Source organism: Panthera leo, chromosome B3 (genome assembly GCF_018350215.1).
Source record: "Panthera leo isolate Ple1 chromosome B3, P.leo_Ple1_pat1.1, whole genome shotgun sequence".
Classification (NCBI taxonomy): Eukaryota; Metazoa; Chordata; class Mammalia; order Carnivora; family Felidae; genus Panthera; species Panthera leo.
Genome location: NC_056684.1, coordinates 141,921,475 through 141,945,206, shown reverse-complemented (window position 1 = coordinate 141,945,206; position 23,732 = coordinate 141,921,475). Strand labels below are relative to the sequence as shown.

At 51.1% G+C, this 23,732-nt stretch overlaps 1 protein-coding gene across 11 annotated transcripts in view; it reads right to left on the bottom strand.

Moving 5' to 3' along the window:
• WDR25 (WD repeat domain 25) overlaps nt 1-23,732 on the bottom strand; it is a 140,618-nt gene that overhangs the window by 24,019 nt on the left and 92,867 nt on the right. For all 11 annotated transcript variants that reach the window (XM_042944265.1, XM_042944266.1, XM_042944274.1 and 8 more), the window contains one exon: nt 17,959-18,089. In XM_042944265.1, coding sequence (XP_042800199.1) covers nt 17,959-18,089 — 131 coding nt within the window. The remainder of the gene's footprint in view (nt 1-17,958; nt 18,090-23,732) is intronic.

The following is a 23,732-nucleotide window of genomic DNA, read 5'->3' as shown; positions in this document are numbered from 1 at the left end:
CCAAGATGCCCCTCTCTAAATTCATTAGCATTTAACACGCCTTAATGAGGCTTAAAGATGGCGTGCTTTAATAAGCATGCGCTGAGGGAGGACACCTTTCCCTGTTACACTTAGGGATGACTCATGAGCTGGCTCAAGCTCCCAGAGGGCCAGCCTAGGCTCCAAGCCTTCCTGGAAGGCAGCATCGGAGGACTAGGCATCTGCATGGCTGGGAAGGGCTCCCTGTCTCTAGCGCCTCCCTTGGGGTGTTCAGGTCTGGGCCACGACTTGAAAATGGCCAGGATTAGGGCACCTGGGTAGCTCAGTCGGTTGAGTGTCTGACTTTGGCTCAGGTCGTGATCTCGCGGTTCGTGAGTTCCGGCCCCACGTCGGGCTCTGTGCTGACAGCTCGGAGCCTGGAGCCCGCTTCCGATTCTGTCTCCCTCTCTCTGCCCCTCCCCGCTCATGCTCTCTCTCTGTCTCTCTCTGTCTCTCTCAAAAATAAATAATAAAACATTTAAAAAAAAGAGAAGAGAAGAGAAGAGAAGAGAAGAGAAGAGAAGAGAAGAGAAGAGAAGAGAAGAGACGAGATGAGAGAAAAAAGGAAATGGCCAGGATGAAAGCCCTGCATTGACAGGCTAACCTTGTTTCCTACCCCTCCACTGCCATGCGCTCTCTCTCTCTCTCTCTCTCATACTCTCTCATTCACACACCTTCAGCCACACCGACTCCTTACCATTCGCTCATCTGTCAAGCCCTTTCATGCCTTTGCGTATTCTTTACGCCTAAAATGCCCTACATTGATTTTACTGTCTAGAAAGCTCCTATGTATCCTTTATTTTTTAATTTTTTTTAACGTTTATTTATTTTTGAGACAGAGAGAGACAGAGCATGAATGGGGGAGGGTCAGAGAGAGAGAGAGGCACAGAATCCGAAGGAGGCTACAGGCTCCAAGCTGTCAGCACAGAGCCCGACGCGGGGCTTGGACTCAATGGACTGCGAGATCATGACCCGAGCCGAAGTCGGCTGCTTAACCGAATGAGCCACCCAGGCGCCCCTCCTATGTATCCTTTAAAACCTTCTGCCAACCAAGCCTCCCAAGGAGATGCATGAGCTCCTTCTGGGGGCCTTTCATCACCCCTGCACGGCAGCCCTCATCACACCACATCCTAAGTGCCCAGGAGTGTCTGTCTCCTCCTCAGGGCTCAGGGCAGGGATAAGCCTCATCTCCTGAATCCCATGGCCCCTTGCCACCCAGCAGGTATTCAGTAGGTGTCTGAAGGATCCCCTGAACTCAATCTAAACCAAGCAGCTTGAGGATACTGACAGGAGTCAGCAGGTGAGGAGCAGTGAGTTGTCTCCAGGCCGCTGGCACCACACCCCCCCCCCCGACCCCAAGAGAGGGAGCCGACACTCACCACATGGGGCCTCAGCCGAGCCTTTCCCAGGTAAAGCCTGGCTAGGGGGCAGGGTGGGGAGGGGGGCTCCATACAGACCGCATCACAAAGCTCAGCCCCTTCCTGACTGATGGGGAAACTGAGGCCCAGATCATGACAGCACCACATGCAGGGGACTCACAAGGGCCATCAGGCCTTTTCCCCAAAGTAGTGGGTGAAGGGTGGAGGGGAGGTCTGTGAGACCAACCCTCAGAAAACTCAGAGAGGAGGAAGGCACCATCTGTTCAAAGCTGTGCGGGAGGGCGAGGGCGAGGACCAGCGCGGCAAGGGGGGCCTCTCCCTGAAACTCCTAGAACTACCTGGAGGTCCTGCCTGAGGCACCTTACTGGGTCCAAGCTGAGGCGGAACACATACCCACGGGCAGCCTTCCTAGGTGTGACCCCACAGCGCAGCCCGAATCGCTGAGCAGGTTACGGGAAGGCAGCTCCTGGGCCTCAGGCCTGGGGGGAGGGTGCTCTGAAGGGGACACCTGGAGAGAAGCAGCCACTGTGTCTTCCTCTCCAGGAGCCCCACCGACCACCCCTGGACAGGTCCTCCGTCTCTGGGGGTGTCTGCTGGCCAGGTTTTTGGGGAATCACAGGCAGCCCCTGGGACAGCTGCTAGGGCGCCCGGGGCTGGGGCTCCCACTACGGCAACTCCCAAGGTCCTGCTTTCAGTCCTTCCCCCACGCTCTGAGCACCCGTACTCATGAGGCAATAATTAATTCATTTCTCTCTTTTAAAAATTAATCAAAGACGAAGGGGAATGTATATCTGAGGAGTCTCCGATCAGCCTGGGAGGGCCCGTGTTCCCACACTGGGCTAGAACATCCTCGGCCAAAAGCACAGCCACGCCACGCTGCGGTCACGCGCCCTGCCGGGCTAGGGCAGGGGCGGCCCCCACTCGGCCTTCAGCACCGCCGAACACAGCTCGTGAACGCCAGCTCTCACCGCCTCGTCGGGGGCACAGCCCTGTGCTGGTCATCATCTGACCATTAAGTGAACACATACTGTGCGCCATGCAGCTTACCAGGTGCTTGACACGTGACCTCACTTCGTCCTCACGACAAGGGGTTTGGGGCTCAGAGAAGTAAAGCGGCCTCCTCGTGATCACACAGCTGAGTGGGGGCAGGGCCAGCACGACACCCCATCTGCCGGCCACACGGGGGCCTGGCCCCTCCCTATCGCACAACCACAGGCTGCCCCGCCAGAGGCAGAGAGTAGCTGCTCAATTAGTGTTTGCTGAATCCGAAACGGATCTGAACATACCCACAGAGAAGCCGTCACATTGGAGACTGTGAAATTTTAAATTACGGATACAGAACACTCGGGAAAGGAAGAAAAGCAGAAAGAGACAATTACATATGTATCCACGTTGCTGATCCTCTCAAGTGAAAAATTGGTTTTCCTCACTGTACAATGGAGCCACGAATTAAATCGGGTTCTAACGATGCAGCTACCACCAAGGGTAGCCCAGCCCTGCAGAGTCTGGGCCCCTGGGCCCATGGCCTATGAGCACCGCCTCCAGACATCCCCAACACTCAAGAAGCAAGGGAGGGTGGTGCGTGGGTGGCTCGGTCAGTTAAGCCTCCAGCTTTGGCTCAGGTCACGATCTCGTGGTTCACGAGTTTGAGCCCTGTGTTGGGCTCTGCACTGACAGCTCGGAGCCTGGAGCCTGCTTCAGATTCCGTGTCTCCCTTTCTTTCTGCCCCTCCCCTGCTTGCTTGCTCTCTCGCTCTCACTCTCTCTCAAAAATAAATATTTAGGAAAAAAAAAAAGGCAAGGAGGGGCAGTGCAGAGAGGCTCAGGCCTACTCTGGACAAGTGATGGACGGTGTGGAGATCCCCTGCCTAGCCTCTAACACCAGATCATGCCCTGGCGACCCTAACCAGGGGACTGAGGGGAGGGGGTCTACATCTCTGACGAGGCATGGGAACCAACAGAGGCCACTTCGCAGCACACTGGCCTGGGGCTGGGTTACAGAGAATGCCCCGTGCCCAACACACCTCCATCTGACCATCACCTCTCCCCCTGCTTCTCACCCTCCAAGGCCAGGATGGTCCTCACCCAGACAGGCCTCTGGAAGAAGTAGAAGAGATGAGCTGGCCTACCTCCCAGGCAGCCAGTCCCTGGCACGAGAGGAGGAGGAGGGGAAGGGCAGGGCCTCCTCTTGGGCGCAGGCAGGCCTGGGAACACACAGAACCAGAGCAGGGTAGACAGGAGAGTGAGCAAGCCACCCGCTCTCTGCTGGCACCTTCTGGGTCCCCACACCCATGAGCATACTTGGAGACCAGCAGGAGCTGACCCATCTGATCAGGACCCTCAGTGAACACAGAAGTGGTGAGGGGGAAGCCCAGAGCCGTGGCATCTGCCCAGAGGACGGCAGATGAGTCTCAGGGATCCTCTGGGCGGAGCCAGGGCCTGGGCAGCACTAGGGGGAGGGGGGAAGGGGAGAGCACCGGGCCCAGAGCCAGAGCCCAGGACCTGCCACTGGGGTACTCTGGGCAGGCCACTACTTGCCCTTAGCTCTCACCTAGGGACAGGCATCCCTGCTGCCTGCCTGTGTTGTTAACAGGGCCACACACTCTGCTTCACCCAACTGTGCAAAGTCCTGTGGCCCACAAACCAAATAGCTGCATTTAGTGGGAGTGGATGAGAGAGCCCTGTACTGACAGCTATCTGACACCTAGGGCCCAGCAGTCTCTTCCTATAAGGAAAGCCACCTTCTCTGAGAAGCCCCTCCTGGTCTGCCCTCAGAACCACCCACCCGCCCCCCAGTGGGGACCCCATTTCCCAGTGACGGTAGTCCATGAGAACGTAGGCCCTTGGTTTGAGGCCTGAGGCTCGGGTGACTGGCTGGTCTCAAGGGCTGAGGAGGGCAAACCGGAGCACAATGGACTCTGCCCCCTGAGACCAGGTCCACAGCCCAGACAGGGGCCCCAGAAAGGAGCAGGCCTCACCGTCCTGGCCCTCGAGCCCACTTCCTTCTGTCTCATGAGGTAGCAGCCCCTCCTCTAGCAGGCCCTGCTCCCTCAGCCATCCCACTTTCTCCCTCCAACCCTCTGCGTCGGCTCATTGGCTCTGCCCCAGGATGCAGGTAAGTATGCCTAAGCCTCGCGGATGCTAAAAACAGGCAAACTAAGGCACCAACCCCGTTGTTCAGGGTGAGCAGGTAATCCTCCCTGGAAGGGAGTGGGCAGTGGTACCCAGGACCGAAAACCATGCATACCCCTTGATCAATTCCGCATCTAGGGACTTACACACAGAGATGCCTTAGGGTTGTAATAAAGGAAACACTGGAAATATGATAAATACCCAATTACGGAAGATTGGTTAAATACATTATAGTATACCGGCTAATTATTAAAAATTATAGCATCCAAAAACTTTTCAACAATGCAGAAAACGCTAATGGTATCATATTAGGTTGGGGGAAAATTACATAAAAATGTAAATACGCGCATAAAAAGACTGGAAGGAGACCAGCTGTCAGTGGTGGCTGCGGCCGAGTTGGAATCGAGGGAGCTACCTTCCCTGTTAACGGCTTTCCGTTTCCCAAGGAGGCTACAAAGAGCACGCCGCTTTTGCAATGGAACAAGCGTCTAGAGAATGAGGCCCCCTCCCGCTCTTGAGCGGGGGGTGCACTTGTGTCTCCAGGTCACACAGACCCTCCAGCAGCTGGGACGGCCCCTCCCCCGCCTCCCGCAGCTCAGGACGCAGCTCTCTGCCCGACGCCTCTGCCTCACTGCTCCTTCACAGATTCCTCTCCTCCTTCTTCTTTGGAAATAATTTACCTACTCTTTTTATTAAGAGTTAAGACCAACCCATAGCAAACAAGTCATACGGTCTGGGAAGGCGTGAAGTCCTCCTCCCCCACCACCACTCCCACGCCAGTGCTGGGAGCCGGGGGCTGCGGGGAGGGCTTGGGGCAGGCCCGGTGCTGGGACCAAGGCTACTGGGGGAGACGGGCCGGGCTGTGCAGAGCCACCGGCACCTGGGCGGGAGGCTTGGGCCTGCCCTGTAGGGTCAGCAAGAGCTCCAAGTAGAAGGAGAACGTGCCCGGATCTGTGTTTCCAGAAGATGCCACCTGCTGCAGGGTAGAAGACAGAAGAGGGGGGCAGCGAGTGGCACTGGTGGCGCCAGGAGACAGGGTGAGGAGCAGTCCTGGGGCGAGGCCGTGGGGACGGAGAGGGAGCGGATTTCGTCAGGCTGGGCAGCAGAGGGGAAGGGGCAGGGCCACCCCTGGCCCATGGGGCACCCTGGTGCGTATTAGAAAAAGACACCCCTTGGGTGGGACCACCCCACGCCCAGGGCGTGGCTTGGCCAGCAGAGCGTAGGCTGGATTCCAGCCCCAGCGCCCCCTCAGCCAGGAGGCCGTGCACAGTGAACAACGTGCACAACTTCACATGTTGGCCCCAGAAGAGGAAAGCGCAGGGTATCGAGGTGGTGGGGGGAGGGCAATCCTAAAGCTGCCACTGAGGTTTCTGGCTTGGTCTAGAAACCTGGGCGGATTGCGGGGCCGACAGCTGGGCGCGAGGTGTTTCCTGTAGCTTCTCCGAGTCCTGTAAACTAAGAAGTCCTAGGCGTGGCAGGTACTCAGCTAACGTTCAATGAATAAATGAATGAGGTGAGACAGATAATCAGACCTTTTAAAGAGAAGGTTTAAATCAAAGACTATAATTAAACACTGGGAAATTTGTTTGATGTAACAAGGGCACACAGAGGGTGAGACGAGACGTCCACCCTTCATTTCCTCTCTGAACACAACATAATGAGTGGACCACTTGGCACAGCCTAATCACGGGACGCACGGCGGCCTCCTCTCAGCACATCCTACCTCCCTTCTCAGCCTGCGCGCCAGACCCGCTAACAAGCACCGGGCGGTCTTCCTTCAGGGTAGTCAGGCGTGGCTGCGGCTGCCAGGACAGTCTGTCCACCGACAGGGCACAGAGGAGACCCGTGTGCTTAAAACAGCATGGCCATCGACACCACCTTGTACCCTCCGACCTATTTGTCAGAGCATTGATTTGGGTCATAAAAACCTTCCTAGAGTCATAAAATCCCTGCGGAGTTCAGCCGCAGATTCACAGTAACTTACTCAAGAAATCCTGCCTGAGCCACTGGCCCTGTGCCAACTCACAGGAGGTCTGGGGGTGCCACGCTGGACAAGACCGTCATGTCCCCCAGCTCTCACGTGGCTCACGTCCCAGTCGGGGGAAGACAGCGAGGGAGGGAGGGGCCGTCCAATCCACTGGGGTTCGGGAGAAGCTCCTGGAGAGGAAGCACTGTGGTGGTTGCAGGACAGGCGGCACCCAGCCAGTGAAAGAGGGGAAATTCAAGGCCAAGAGAAAAATACGCTCAAAATCTATGCGGGGGCCACGAGGGAGAGTAAGCCCACTCTCCAGCGTGTTTCCCCACTGATTACAACTACAACTCCGCACAAAATGCAAAAAGCAACTCCCTGAAGACAAAGTAAACGAAAGCAGACACTGGGAGAGGGGTAAGAACATGAAGTGACGGGCACAGAGGCAAACTGCCATTTTCTGTCTCTTTTTCTTATTTTCTCTAACAGCTCTGACCTGAGAGCAGGCCCCCGGTGGAGCCCTGCTGGCAGCTTCAAAACACAAAAAAGAAAAAAAAAAAATGATAGAACCAAAAGGAGAAATACACGAGTCCACAGTACGGTTAGGGACTTCAGCGCTCCTCTGTCAATAATTGAAACAACAAAGAGACAGAAACCCAGCAAGGATAGAAGAAGTTGTCGAACAACACCATCAACTAACTTGACCAAACTGTCATTTACAGAACACTCCACCTGGTAACAGCAAAATACACATTCTTCCTGGGCAGGCGCTGAACAAAACAGACCATATCCTGGGCCATAAAACTAACCTTAACAAATTTAAAAGGACTGAATTCAGGGGCGCCTGTGCAGCTCAGTAGGTTAAGCGTCCGACTTCAGCTCAGGTCATGATCTCATGGTTCGTGGGTTACAGGCCCACGTCAGGCACTGTGCTGACAGCGTGGAGCCTGCTTGGAACGCTCTCTCCCTCTCCCTCTCTCTGCCCCTTTCTCTCCCCACTTTCTCTCCCTCTCCCAAAGTAAATAAAAAGTTTAAAAATACATAAATAAAAGGACTGAATTCATACCAAGTATGTTTTCTGACTATAACACAATTAAACTAAAAATTCATACTAGAAACAGATCTGGAAAATCTGTGCATGTTCAGAAACTAAACAATATACTTGTAAATATCGCACAGGTCAAAGAGGAAGTAAAAATAAAATTAGAAAATATGTTGAATTGAATGAAAATTAAATACCACATATCAAAATTTGTGGGATGCATGCTTAGAGGGAAACGTACAGCATGAAAATGCTTATATTAAGAAAAACTTCCTATCAATCATCTAACTTCCCACCTTAGGAAATTAGAGAAAGAGCATATTAAACCCAAAGCAAGCAGAAGACAATAAAAATAAAAGCAGAAACTAATTAAGCTGAAAACAGAAAAAACACAGAAAATCAATTATTTTGGGGCACCTGGGTGGCTCAGTTGGTCAAGTGTCTGACTCTTGATTTCGGCTCAGGTCATGATCTCATGGTTTGTGGGTTCGAGCCCCATGTTGGGCTCTGCACCGACAGCATGCAACCTGCTTAGGATTCTCTCTCTCTCTCTCTCTCTCTCTCTCTCTCTCTCTCTCTCCCTCTCTCCTCTCTCTGCCCCCCCCCCCAAAATAAACAAAAAAAAAATCAATGTTTTGTTGAAATGGTCGATGAATCTTTAGTCACACTGACTAAGAAAAAAAGAAACACAAGAAAACATAAAGACCAATATCAGGAATGAAAGTAGAAGACAGAATCTAATAATAAAAGACAGAACCTGAAAGGTAATAAAGGTGCAACCATTCTGGAAACCATCTAGCAGCTTCCTGCGTGGTTCCCTGTAAGGCTACCCTGTGACTCAGCCATCTCAGTCCTAGGTAGGACCCAAGAGAAACGAAAACAGACCTTCACACAAAAACTTGTAAATGGACGTTCGTAACGGTATTCGTGGTGGCCAAAAGACAGCGACAACACAAACGTCCACCATCTTGCGAACAAACAAAACACGGCGATCCATACAATGGGAACAGTATCCAGCCATAAAGGCGGAACGAAGCCCCGACTCGTGCTACCACATGGTTGGCCCCTGAGAACATGATGCTAAATGAGAGAAGCCGGCCACAAAAGGCCATACAGTGTGCGGTTCTGTTTACATAAAATTCCCGGGATGGGCAAATCCACACGGAAAGCAAGAGCTGGACAGGGAGGACACAGGGGGGTGAGCGGTGACCTCTAAAAGCACAGCGTTTCTTTCTGAGGTGATGAAAGCATTCTAATCTGACTGTGGGTGGTGGTTGTAGAATTCCATGAATATACTAAAAACTAATGAACCGTATACTTTACGTGAGTGGGTTGTATGGTGTGTGAACTAGACCTCAATAAAGCTGTTGCCCCCAAAATGTAATAAGTATTTAAAGTATATTAAGACAGAAATAATTAGAGCATCAAACCCGTGATTTTTTTGGATACTCTTAGTTATGTATGGCAAGCTAAAATATGTTTTCAAGTAAAAAAATGTGAACCAATTTCAATAAAAGTATTCAAATTTTTAAAACCTCGACAAGAGGTGTTCTGTGTAACACAGATTATGTTAGTGGCAAAATGCATTATAAAGGACTCATAAATTAGAATTACATAAACGTTACATTTACACAATCAGTACAGGTTCAGAATCTGCTTTATATTTTCTGATACACCCTACTGCATTTTGAAGGGCAGAAGTCACCAAGGGGGAGTCAGAAGTCTCAGGACCCCCCTCTGGAGTACTGCGGGTCTCCTGGGGTCACACATCGCTCCAGCTGGCAGTTCACACGTGGGGTTTGAAAGAGGAGTCCAACCGTCCGCCCCCAGAAAGTGGTGTGGAGGGAAGCAAAAGAGAAGGGGCAGGCTGGGCAGCAGGTCTCTGGGGTTCCGAATTCTGGGAACCACTTCCTCAGCTCTACGCAAGATTCTGGAGGACCCAGGGGACACACAGGAACCCGCTCCCCCCCAACCCCAGCTGCCTATGGAGGCAGCCAGTGAAGCAGATCGATCCGTCAAACATCCAAGAAACGCGTGTCCTCAGTGGGGGTTTCCGCCCGGGCCCGGAGCTCCTGGAGGGCAAGGACTGACTGGATTCTGTCACACCACGTGCCTGGTCTCCTGGGGGCTCATAACATTTTTATGACATCAATAAATGAAATGTGCAATGGTGGGAGCGAGAACTTAAAACAAGCCCTGGGTTCAGGTCCGCGGCCCCACAGCAGCTGCCGGCCCCTGTGCCAAGAGCTACGTCCTTCAGAACAGCTTCCTCGCCTCCACCGTGGGGGCGGGAGGCTGCGCTCACAGACGTGCTGGGGCCGTGTGTTCAGGCCTGAGGCTTCAGGGCCCACCACAGCCCTGACGCCAGACACAGAGCTGCGTGCGCCAGGGCCGAGTGAGCATCCGAACAAAGCGCACGGCACTCACTGACAGAGTGTTTTATTCGTACACAAGACTCGAGTTTCATTCATGCTGTGAACAGGAAGCCCTGCAAGGATGTGGGAGTCAAGCCGCCGAGCTCAAGGTGTTACCCCACTACCGATGGGCTATGCGCTATCGTGTGCTGGACTGAACCTTCCTGAACCCCGGTGCCCTCCCAGTGGGATGCGGGGCAGCTGCCCCGGATTGCTGTGCACCAGGTGAGCTCAGAACAGAGGTCGGCAGCTGGCAGTGCCAACTGCTGGCAGTGGCCTCAGAGCACCCGGGCCCCACCCCCACTCAACAGGCAGGGCCACAGGAGTCCACAAAAGCGGCCGGGAGCCAACCAAAGTCACAAGGAACGCAGTGGCCATGCACCAGGCTCTCCGGGCCCTTCCCCATCCCCTCCCCCCCCCCGCCCCCGCCCGGCCTCTGTTAGTCTCCTACTCTTATCTGCACACAGAGTTTGGTTTGAGGCAAAACTCAGAACTGTAGAAAGTACAAAGCGTCCAAATAAAAAGTCTTTTTAATATAAAGCTGATGAAAGAGACAAATGGAGAGTAATCAAAACCTCATTAGGGCAAATAAGCAACCTGCCTGCAACACCACGGAAACTGATGGCATGGAGTCCTTCAGGCACCTGCCGTACGGGAGTCCACGTTTTGGGACGAAACCCTACAACACCACTCAGGATATTCACCCAGGCGCCCAAAATGTGGCCCCAGGGCTGTGGTTCACAGGGCCCTGGTGCTCGCAGGCGCCCTCAAGGTGCTTCCGGCCAGCCCAGGTCAAGAGCCACCGGCTGCCCTGCCGGCTCATGGCATTCCCACGCAGGGGAAGGATGCCCACGGGTAGGAGCTCAGGTGACCACATTAACCAATGGTGGCTCAGCTTCTGCTCCTCGCACGGGCTCACGACGTGGGGGTTTAAAACCTGCTCTTGGGCAGGGCGGCCAGTCATTGATGCAGCAGCCCCGCTAGGGCCTACTGCATGCTTAGCACTTCAGTAGGTGTGGGAGCAGGGCAGCAAATGAGGCGAAACTGCTGTCTGCAGGCTGTTTTCCATTCTGCTGGGAAATCTCACACACACACACACACACACACACACACACACACACACACGAGTCAGAGGCTGTGGCAGGAGACCCAGGGGAGAGTCCAAGCAGGCGGGAGGGAGAGCCGGCAGCCTCCCGGACTGCCACCTGCGTGTCAGGACACACACCGGCAGAGGGGCTAGGACAAAGCTCCAGAAAGAGGTCAAGAAACTAACACAAGATCTGGAAATCAAGATGGCCCTTTACAAGCTTTAAAAAAAGAGGAATAAAAAGAAAAACATGAAATATTGATGACTCGTGCCAAACGAACACTAGAGCAAACGTGAGCTGGCCTATCAGAGCCACGTTATCATGAGAATTTATCCCGGGGGGTGGGGTGGGGGTGGGGGTCGGTGTTCTGGAGGCCCAAACAGGGGTCTAAGTGCATCTGCAACTCTCTTTCTTGGGAGCCACACAGAGCCCCAGCTCTGCCGACAGAGGGAAGAGGAACCAGGGCCAAAGCCAAGCGCCCAGCTCGGGAGCCATGTGTCCTAGATTTGCCAGAGCTGCTCCAATTTCCAGTGCCCGATCCTGCTCAACCGAGAGGGAATTTGCTGATGCTGAGGTTCCATAATTTAAGCTTGCAAAAAGGGTGATTGACTAAATATGCATTATGATTTTTAAGTCTCTGTAGTTTTTCTTACAAATTTGATTCATGATACAAGGGTGAATTTTATTACCTATGCTAATTTGGCCCAAACTACACAGTCACCTTAAAGTGAACTTTAACTACAAAGTAACTACCTTGAGAATTTCCCACAGTGCTGGTGGGCCCTGGAGAGCTGGGACCACATCTTATATCACTGTGGCTCTATAGCCCCCAGTCCACGCTGTGCTCAGAGCCAGGGAGCTGTGAGGCTAGCTACTGTCATCTACCAAACACCAGGGAGCATAAGAGCTCGGAGCCGGCCAACCGCTGTGTTGTCAGGACCATAACAGTGCACCTCCTCTGATGCGAGATGGCCCAAGCCCTCTGCCTCTGGCTTCACTTCACTTCCTGACTAGTCAGTTGCAGCTGAATTGCAGCTAGGGAGAGATCCCAGGGCAGCCACTGCCCTGCAGCTGGGAGTGAGTGAGTGCTGCTTCAGGACTCCATCATGATCAGAGGGACATGGTTACCCCATGAGCACCTGCCTGATCCCAGGCCCTGTTGAGAGATGCTGAGGCACAGACGTGATTCACCTCGGACCCCCACCGGCAGTGGTAAATAAACACCTGTTTGGCTGAGGGAACTCACAGTCAAGTAAGAAGATAAAGAGCTATCAGTGAAACAGGTCACAGACAGTGCAGGCCAATCAAGAATGAAAGCCACGGGAGCTCAAAGACAGAAGCAAGTAACCTCTACATTCAGAGCCCTTTGGGCCCTGGCTTCTCAAAGTGTGGTCCATGGACCATTTGCCTCTGCATCTCCTGGGAGCTTGTTAAAAATGCAAGATCTTATCGGCAATAGACTGAACGTGTCCCCCCAACTCTATATGCTGAAGCCCTATTCCTCAATATGATGGTATTGGGTGGTGAGGCCTTTGGAAGATGATGAGGTTTAGATGAGGTCGTGAGGGTGCAGCCCCCATGATGGGACTGGTGTCCTTCTAAGGGAATGAAAAGACCGGAGCTCTCTCTCTCTCTCCATCATATAAGGACACAGCAAGAAAGGAGCCCTCTGCAAGCCAGGAGGAGAGCCCTCATCAGAACCTGACCATGCTGGTACCCTGGTCTTGGGCTCCAAGCCTCGGAACTGTGCAAATTAAATGTCTGTTTTTGAAGCCCCTCAGTCTATAGTATTTTGTTCTAGCAGCCCAAACAGATGAGATATCATCCTTACCAAAGACCTGCGGATACAGAATCTGCGTCCTAACAAGAGCCCCAGGTGCTCTCTGGCACATGGGCAGTGTGCAAAGCCCTGCTTTATGGATGACCTTGTCTTGCCCCTTGACCAACAGGGAAACCATGACTGAGAGAGACTGTAGTCTGAGGAGTTTGCCTACGGTCGCCCAGATGAGCAGGTGGTACGGGGAGGCTGAGAGCCCAGGCCTCCTGTAGCTCAGGCCAGTAGTACTAGAAGCTGGGCGGGGCTTCTGGAGAGAGGGACCCTAGAGTGACATGAAGGCCAGCCCACAGGCATCCTGGACTCCAGGCCACACCCATGTTCAAGCACACTGCCGGGAGAAAGAAGTCAGAGAATTTTGCTGGTGGTGTTATGCCAGCTTGAGTACGCGCACTCGGTCGACTCACATGGAACACAGCCCGCTGACCTGCTGGAAATGAAGTCAAGAACTTTGCGGTGATGAGAGATGTGCTCCAATCATCAAACCCAAGGAAGAGAGAGACGGGCCAAGAAAAGAAGACAGGGAAGCTAAACAGCCCATTTGCTCTAATGAATTGGGCTGTGGCCCCAAGAAGTCCAGAATCCCAACATTCATCATTTGGCTCAGCCTAAGGGTCATAAAATTGTATGACTGGAAAGTAGCTTAAAAGTTATCTGTTCCAACCACTCCTCAGACTGTGTTCTCTCAGACCGTGGCGAGAAGCTGTCTGGCCCTGCAGTCACGCTCCAGTGGTGGGCTCGCTAGCCCAGCACAGCATGCCTCAGCTCTGTCCTTGGAAACCTACCCCTTACCTTTTAAATGCTGATTCACTTTGATCCAGCGATTTGAGTTCTGGGACCCAAGCTTAAGGAAATAAACCTCGAATATGGAAAACACTAGATGCACAAATGTATGTCTTACAGTGGAATGTGTAATAAAGTAGACCTGGATGGTCTGTTTGGAGATTATCATTAACAGAGAGAAACTGCTCGCACACCTTGACAGAAGAACAGCTCTCTGGAAAAGATATTGTGTGAGCACCGGGTTTCTGCAAGGATGCCCATAATAGAGGGAAGAGCAGAAGCACCCACCTTGTCAGCCAGATCAGGATGGATCTCAACAATCAATAGGGTGACAGATGTCACAGCCAGACCTATCCACAGCAGGGGTTAGCCAGGTCGTAAATATTTTTGGTTTTGCAGCCCATGTGGTCTCTGTTGCAACTACTCAATTCTGCCACTGTAGTGTGAAAGCAGCTGCAGATGATACATAAATGAGAGCATGGCTGTGTTCCAATAAAACTTTACAGAAAGAGACAGCAAGCCGGATTTAGCCCTGGGCTGTAGTTTGCTCACCCCGATCTCTACCTTCACATCTATTAATTTTAAATGGCAGGAAAAAAAAAAAAAAAAAAAAAAAGGAACTATCCTCACTATCCAACCTAGGGAAATGGTTTTTTGAAAACGACCCATTGGATCCATATTTACTGAGTGCCTGTTTATGTCAGACTCTGCTCTGAACACCAGGCAGAAGGCAAGAAGCAAGTCAGGTAAGCACCCTGCATCAAAGGGATGTGTTGAAAATTCTACAAGAGTCTGTGATAACAAGGAAAACCCTGACAGTGCTATGTAAAAAAACAAAATATAAAATTGTGTATAAAAATCAGACCAACGTTTTAAGAACACACACACACACACACACACACAGGGGAAAAGAACAACGGAAGAAAAATACTAAAATGTTACTAATGTTTCCTTCAGCTGGCTAGACTACCCCTTCTCTTTATTTCCCTCTACTTTCCAGTTTTTTCACATGATTGCATATTACTTTTACAAGAAAACAGTTCCTCCTGCTGTATTTAAAAGGGGGAGCTGGTCTTGATTGTAAGCTAAGCTCTCTGTCCCTCCTGCCTGCACCTGCAGTTTCCACCACTGTCCCTGAAGGTAATTTAAAACAAAAACAAAACAGCCAAGCTGCTCAGCCCCACATGTTCATCGACACAGGAGCGAGCTGGAGAGTTCAGCACCAGGGACAGCGCCACATACCGCAGGCAGCTCCGAGGGGTGAAAAGGGAGCCACCCCAGGTGGGAGCCACCCCAGGTGGGAGCCAGGAGGGCAAGGAGGCTGTGCCTTTCTTCTCTGGTCCTCCGATTACTCCCACTTGAGACACTCAGGCAACACCTGTCAGAGGAAACGAAACTGAAGCAAGAGAGCTGTCCCTGAGCCTGGCTGATGCAAAATGGAACTAGCCCTGTGACCCAGAGGGAGAGGAGAGGCAGTCGGATTGCTAGTAAAGGGGAAGTAAAAACAAACATTGTGCAGATCCCTTTCCCAACATTATTAGCTTGGGAGACACTCGCAAATATGCCAATACCAGTCACAGCAACATCTGCTTCTAATTGCTTCTCCCCCAGCATTTTCAGAGCCTGTCAGATGGCGTCTGCCCTAGGAGAAAATCCAATATTTTTAACAAACTCTTAAATCAGATGGCGTCCTTGGTGAGTAATCTCTTACGTGTTTGGTCTTTGAGGCTAAAAACAGTAAGCACACCTTTAAGGGACGCGGCCGTCAGCAGGGCTGGGTAATCGAAGGCCCCACTTCAAACAGCATGACTAAGAGTTTCCAACACATGCAGCCCAAATACAAGTGTTCTAGTGGGTTGTTTTTTTTTTGTTTTTTTTTTTTAATTCCACTGTGTCCACGTCTTTATGTGAAATTTTTCTCTCTTTTCCAAATATTTTTGTAAAAAGAAGTTTCTTTGTAAAAGAAAAATGTGTGATTTTTTTTTTTTAAAGAGCACATCTCTCTGTGCTTTAATTTTCCCACTTGTGAAGTACTTTAAGCAAGACACCTATGGATAAAACTTCACATTTTCTTCATAGAAACTGCCTGTGTTCTTAGGTTCACAAAATGCCAGCAGCCCCTTCCAACAGCCTGTTGGGAAAGTGTCTTCCTGCAGTGGCCAACCTGACCTTCAAATCCGGGAAATCCAAGGTGGGGCGGGAGGCAGTCCTGGAGGGAAAGCCTTTAGGTAGAACCTTTTAGCATTGCAGCAGCCTTGAGCCCTTCAGGGTGGGACCACTGAACCCCTGAATCCTAAATGCAGGAGGGCAAACTGACATTCCATACCTTCTCCTTTCAAAGTTAAGTTTAACATGGGTTTTATTATAAACTACCCTGTAGGACTCAAGTGGCCGCGTGCCTCCTTCAGACCAGAGTAGTGCTTCTCAGACCCTGAAAACAAGTCCGCCTAAAATCACGGCGCACCCCCAGAGGCAATCGGGCCACGGCTCTTCCTCACTACTCTCCCACACACCCATTCTCAGGCCTGGCTTCTCCCTGCTAACCCAAACCAGGACTCACAGCATTGAAAGCCTCTTTGCCTGGGGCCGGTGCCCTTGCCTGGAGCCCATGCCCCACCAGGTCAAGCCAGTCCCTGGTCCCTGCACACATTTCACACTTCTACCTTCTATACCTACACATTCTGCATGACTGCCTTCCTCCCTCATTCCTTCACTTGGTCATCCGAGGCTTGCTGAGTGTCTACTGCGTGCCAGGCACTGTTCTAAGGGCTACAAGTCAACAGCAAACAAAACAGACAGAAAATCCCTACCCTGGAGGGGCGCCTGGGTGGCTCAGTCGGTTGGGTGTCTGACTTTGGCTCGGGTCATGGTCTTGTGGTCCGTGAGTTTGAGCCCTGCGTCAGGCTCTGTGCTGACAGCTCAGAGTCTGGAGCCTGCTTCGGATTCTGTGTCTCCCTCTCTCTGCCTCTTTCTCTCTCTCAAAAATAAACATTAAAAAAAAGTTTTTTTAAAGAAAAAAAAAATCCCTCCCTGGAGAAACTTATGTTCAAGTGAAGGCAGACAGGCAAGCACATAAACATGTAAAATCCACAGTACACCGGGTGATGATACATAGGAGGGAGAACAGTGAGGGGGCAAAGGGGACTAGTGAATGCCAGAGGGTGACCATCACGGTGATCAGAGAAGGCCTCACAGGAGAGGTGGCATTTGAACAGAACCAAGCAGAGAGAGGGAGCCTCTACAGAGAAAACTGGGAGAAGAGCATTCCAGGTGGAAGGAGCAGCAGGTGCAAAGGCCCTGAGGCAGGAACGTGCTAGTGTGCTCTAGGAAAGGCAAGGAGACCAGTGGGGCTGGAGGTGATGAGAAGGGGGAAGGGAAGCTCATGTAGGTACTGAAGGCCACTGTGGGGACACTGGCCTTTACCATGAGTGAGATCAGAGCCTGGAGTGTTCTGACCAGGGGAGAGGCACATCAGACTTACACTGTGACAGACACTCTGGCTGCCATGTTGAGAACAAACTATAAGGAGTGGGGAAAGAGCTACCACATAGGAAACTACTGCAATTATCCCAGTAAGAGCCAACGGCAGCTCAAGCCAGTCACCACAGGATATGCTCGTGACTTGGATGTGGGGCAGACAGGAAGAGCAGAGACAGGCACGGTTCTGACAGTTCCGACCCGAATCCCTGGAAGGGTGGAGCTGCCACTTATTAAGTGGGTGAGGGCAACGGAAGCAGCAGCTTGGTGAGCAGCGGGGTGGAAACTCCTCTGTGGGACTGATCGCCACCAGCCGTTTAGCCCCAGAAGGCACGTGATCTCCAAGAAGCCTTCCTCACATCAAGCAGAAAGCCCCCGCCCTCTGAATGGCTGCTTGTCCCTCCCTTACTCCCCCACCCATCTCTCTCTCTCCCCCTCACACACACACACACACACACACGTGCACACATACGCACACACACAGACATACATACAGCAGTGCTCCACACCACTTATCTGCAACCGCACGTCATTCCCTTGAGTAACCCAAAGGCTAATTCCTTTTATATCATCTGGAAGCATCTGCACACAGTAGGTACTCAATAAGTGTTTTCAGAGCCGCACCTCTGATGTTTCAATACTCTAACAACTCAAGAACGTTCTTTCGGAACACATACACATCACGCTGAGCACCGATGCAACGTCAGGTGGTAATTACCCCATCTCCAGGGTCCTGCACCTAGATGCTGGCCCGCCCCCGGTCAGTCACACCGCCGCGGCAAGCTCTCCTGTGGAGAGGCCACGGGAGGAAGACGGGCATCACCTTGCCGGTCCTTATATCCCAAGCTTTGACTTCGGGGTTGAAGCCTCCACACACAAAAAGGCTGTGGTCTTTCGGGTGAAATTTCAAAGTAGTGATTCTAAAGTCACTCTGACCGCTGAAGAGCTGGGTTCCTACAACACAAAGAAGAGAAGAGAGCATTAAAAAATACTCGGACCACAAGATAAATGTCTTAAAACTAAGATGCCATCTGACATAGAGCTCTGGGCCCAAGGGCCCATGAGACTTTCTGGAAGCACAACAGACGTCATGGCACCTGAATCTCACTCTCTGACCAGCCCCGTCCCTGACTGGCCGAACTGCCCCCCAGGGCTGACCCAACGGCTGGACCCACGAACATCACTTTTCCTGTGTTCCATCGACACTGCCTATCAACTCATTTAAACCACACAACCGCTCAAAACCTGCTCTACGACTGAAGAAAAGCCAAGGCTCAGGGAGCTTAAGTAACATTGTCAAAGCCGAACAGTTAACGGAGAGTATTTACCCAGGACTCTAAAAAAGAAAAAGCAAGATGCTCCAAAGTGATCTTTGTGGGATCAGCCATCTTTCAACCATGACCACGGATGATTTGCTACAGGGAGTGGCTGGTAATGGTAGCATGATACTCTGGGCAACAAGTGACAGCATGACCCCACAGGGCCCGGGAGCCAGCATGGACAGGCAGTGTGGCCCACTGGGGTCTCACTGATTCTGCAGGACTCAAGACGGTCCTTGTCCTCTGCATATCTGTCATGAAACCACTGTCGAGCGCTCACGTGCACTGTGAAAACATTTGTGTGTACACACACACACACACACACACACACACACACACACACACATATGGTGGGGAAATTGTCGGTTTCGCCACTGTGAGCTTTCAGACGTCAGTGATATAAACAGGCTGAACTCAGGGCGTGTGGGGAGCAGATCTCTGACCCTGAGCCCAGGTCTGTTGGGTTCCAAAAGCCAGCACTCGTTCCTCTATGTTGTGCCACATTATGCCCCAGGGCACTGGCTGTAGTTCTCGTGTGCTCCATTCATCCCCACTGAAAATGCAACCAGAAACCAGACCGGCCTTGGGAACTGTTTTTACCACCGGACACGTCCCCAGGGGCCAGGCCATCTCACAGGCATGGCACCTGCTATGCAACACCCACCAAGAGCGTGAAGGTGGTTTCCCTCAGAGATGTCAGCAATGGCTCCCACTGCCCAGGAGGGACAACCTTGACTGCCCCTGGCCCACAGAAACTCTTCCACTGGACTGAGGCCGTGGGCGGTTAGGGACACATGAAGCTGGTGGCCGTGGAGACCAACGTGATGCCAAGATCTCCAGCATCATTTCCTCTCACGGGAACCCAGAGGCCATGTTTGCTCATCCATTTCAGAAAGCACTTCCAGAAGGCTGCCCTGCTTTGTGTTCAGGACCCCCACACACAGCATTCTACCAGCTCACCAGGTAAGGAAATGAAAGGTCATCGACTGGTAGTCTTGAGTTACAGCAGGAGCCTTTATAAACCCAATTTGCCTAGATCCATGGTCTCTGCACTCGTCTGACAGCAACACCCAACAAGGGACAGCCCTTCAGCACGTATCACAGGGACGCGTGTTTGCTTGTAAGTTACATACCGCGCTACCGTGCGAATAAATTGTACGCATTAAGATACCAAAAGTAAACTATTTTAAAGGAGAGACAAGGACACAATAACCAATATTTTAAAATATGAGCACTGGGTGTTGTATGGAAACCAATTTGACAATAAACTGTATTTTAAAAAATAATAAAATATATTTTAATGTGCCATTTTCTAAGAGTATCAACAAACCTCTGTGAAATCATTAAACCAAACGAGTTTTTAGTGAGAGCTACCAAATTGACTCCACTTCCATTTTTTTTCAAAGGTAGGAAAACTGTCTGTGGCTCAATGATTTGAAAGTAGCCCAGTTAGGGCTCCAGTCCGTTCTCTGAGGTCATCAGAGCTAACAAAGACTCTTCCCAGAGATGCACAGACCCGGCTGGAAGATGCTTACCACTGGCAACAAAGGAGACACCGTCCGCTTCTGTCCATCCCTGATACAAAGGATTTTGTGAACATGTTACGAGCGAGGCCCCAGTTCCCCTCAGGTCAGAAAAACGCTCCTGCAACTCATCACAGGGTATTACTGCATTCTCATATTTTTAATAGCCCAATTCAAAATCCACTGACATTGTCATCTCAAGGATTTTGAAGCAGGTTAGAAAAACTGCTCCCAACTTAAGGGTGCAGATATTAGTGTTTTTAATAGGTGACACATTCACATAGTTTTTGGTTAACAAATTACAAGATGGTGGAAACAAAAACATCTCTTTTCAAAATGTTCTTTCCACAGTACAAACTTTTGGGAAAGCTCTTCATTAAAGTGTCACCTTTCCCTTGATGAAGGGTTATGTTGATTTTTTTCCAGTATCTTCCAGGGGCCTACAGTTTGCAGTCACTTGTCATCAGAGAAAACTTTGGAAACACCTGAGGTTTTGTAAATGGAGCCTCTATACTTCTTGAAGTTCAACAAGCCCCTTAACTGTTCCACTCAAACGGGCAGTGCACAAAGTCTTTCATGGTCATCCTGTGTCACTATGATGTGAAGAGGGGCCACTGTGGGTCCTGTCATCCGTAATGGTGAAGGGCCTATAAATAATAGCCTAGCCGTCCAGCCCAAGGTTGCAGTTGAGGCAAATGTGGGTCTCTGCCTGGTGGAATGTCGAAAAGCCATTCAAAACTGGAATCACAAACCGTGCTCTTTGGCAAGACAGACAATGCCTGATACCTGTTCTTGGATCACAAAAGTATTAAGAAGGGATTGATACGGGCAGAGGCTGGGAAGAGATTTACCGACTTGAAGTGGTTTGTTCTAGGGGTAGTAAGATCATTTTTTAAGTTACACCAATATCGTTGTCATAATGTTGTGTGTGTGTGGCTTTTTTTAATAAAGAATCCTTCTAACCAGGCATCAGAGAGATGAGCAGACTTACAGGAGCCTGGGTCCTACGTGTCTCGTTAGGTCAACAGACAAGCAACTGTCTCAAGCAAAAACTCACATCCTGGGGAATTAATCTGAGCGGAAACCCGATATTCCTTGAGCTTCCTCTTCTTTCCTGAAACCCATCAAGCTATAGTTGGTGGTCAGAGACCACCCATGCTATGCCCGATTAGAGATGCCCCTTCCTAGGGAGGATGGAGGTCTCCCCACGGCCGGGACTCGGAATGGCACCTACGGAGACCTGCTGGGACAGGCCTTGGAACTGCAGCTCAGGCCTCAGGGCACTTGCCCCAGCCAGGTAGCCAGGGGACCCATATGGAGGATGAAGAAAGGGAGCACCATCATGTCCCCTCAATGGAAAAGGAGCACACAGATGCCACTGTGGCCCCCACGCTGCTGCAAAGGCCCCGGCCAGAAATCTCCTCCTGGCACAGGCAACAGTACCTACTGTGGCCCTCCTGCTCGTTCAGAGTCACTGCTAGTCCTTAAGCCCAAAAGGAAAAATAAACGGTCTGCCTAGAGAAAAATTCTCCCTGTTTCTTGGACCATGGCATATAACCATATGCTTATTTCAGAAACAGCAGTGAATTAGGCATGTTTTTTCAAAAAGTGCAGTGATACAGTCTTGCCAACAATGAGGAAAAGGTGGGAGGAAAAGCAAAAGCTGAGTTGCTAAAAGATGAGGACTGAGCTTTTTCTGCTAAAAAAAAAAAAAAAAAATGCACGTATTTCTGCATGTTATTCTTCAACCTTCCAAAGAGACTGGGAAGAGCCTTCGAGTCTCGTAAGTACTCTGATGTTCCCGTTACAACACAAGCGATGCTTTCTATCTTTTCTCCTACTTTTTGCTTATGAGAACTAGGCCTTTGCTGTATCTGCTAAAAGGGTCCAAAACTAAAAGATTTTAAAATTTTTGATAAGCTTCCAGATAGCTCATGGGAAACACAAAGGGGGAGATTCCACCGGGGAAGGAGGTCTAGCACAAGGCTGTGGCTCAGAAGTCGGGGACCCCAGCCGTCCCTGCCCGGCACCGTGCTCGGCACAGGAGGTGGTGCAGCAGAAGGGCTGAGAGTCACCCAGACCCAGGCCCCACCCCAGGAGAGGGACCTGCCCAAGTCTGTAAACGGCAGGCTGTCCGGGGACCACACGCGACGGACGTGCATCCATAACGCGTACAGTGCTCTGGAGGGCGTGGCAGACACAGCAAACAACAAAAGGGAGCTATGATTGTTGGAAAAAGTTAACCCCCAAATTACTGAATTCATCCTTGGTTAAATTAAAACCTAAAACCAAGGGCTACAAGTTCTTAACAGCAGGAACCTTGAGAGAGGAATGATTTGGAGTTTCTGTCTTGAGGCTATGAGAATACAGTGCCCTGGGCTAGTCTTTACATTTTGTTGAAGAGACATAGATAAAGGCTGGAAATATTTATCAGAGACTGTCTTGTTCCCAGCCGCGGTGAGGTGAAGGTCCTTTCTTGTCAGACTTGTTCCTCCTCTACATGTTCCTACATCGAGTACCCTCTTCACCACGTCCTCTCCTCCCTCACGACGCTACCTCAAGCACAATGGTTAGTTGCTATGTAACCTTTAACCTCGAGACTATCTTGCTTGGTTACATGCTTGTTACAGAAAGGTCTATTTATTCACTGTATGCTGCTTATGGGAAATTGAGTTTTAAAATATTTAATCCACTAACACTGACTTTATTGATCTTGTTATAATGAACTCAACCAGTATAAGAACTGTTCAGATCCTCTTGGAGTTAGGAAAAATCACTTCTTTTCCTCCTTGAATCAATAATGATACAAATAAACCATAAATTGTCATTAGGGCAAAAATACGCAGAAACTCAATTTATTCTCTTGACGCTATTATTACTACCCCATCACCAATATTGAGAAGATAAGGCAGCTGGTAACACTAGCCAGGAAATTCCTCAGAGGTTCCCCTCTTCCTTTCTCAGGTAGAGACCCAGATGACCACCCATGTGCCTGGGGCAACACCACCTGTTCACCCTAATGCCTACCTTGGGGGACCCTATCACCATGCAGGGCTCTGAGTCCCCAACGGGTCCTCTTCTTCCACTCAGCATGTCTGGCCCCCAGCCCAGTTCCTGGCACATAACAGACATTTAATCCAGGTCAGATGAAACCCAAGTAGGGGACCCCAAGAAAGAGAAAAGAAGTTCATGCCCTCCTCTGCAGGGAGCGGGCATCTGTCGCCTCCAGGCCTGCGTGCAGCCCTCTGTAGTAGGTGTCATTAGCCCATTTCACAGCAGGAGAAATGAAAGCTCTGAGAGGTGAGGACTGGTCCAGGGCCACACAAGTCAGCCATGCTGGGAGCCAGGCCGGGCCTGTCCAACCCCAGAGCCCCGCTCTCCGTACCCCGCCTTGCCTGCCTGCAAGCTATCCGTGACCTTTCCTTCTCCTTAGCTCTTTGTTCGTATCCATGGACTCACGAACATGCAGGGGAGACGCTGACAAGGGAAAGCTGATGCTGTCGGCTCATGGTGATTGAGCTCGTGTTCCCAGGCAGGCGGCATATGACTCATTTCGCTAAAATCAATATCGTTACACTCATCCTCTGGGAAGTACCCCGCCAGCTGTAAATCTAACCATCCTGACTCAAAGTTAACGAGAAAAGGAGCTTACTAACTTTCAAATCAAACTCTATGAATCAGAAACAGGGGCCATCTCAGCACGCCTGGCAGAGTCCCGGGAAGGGTCCGGGTGCATCCACAGGTCCCCCGCGGTT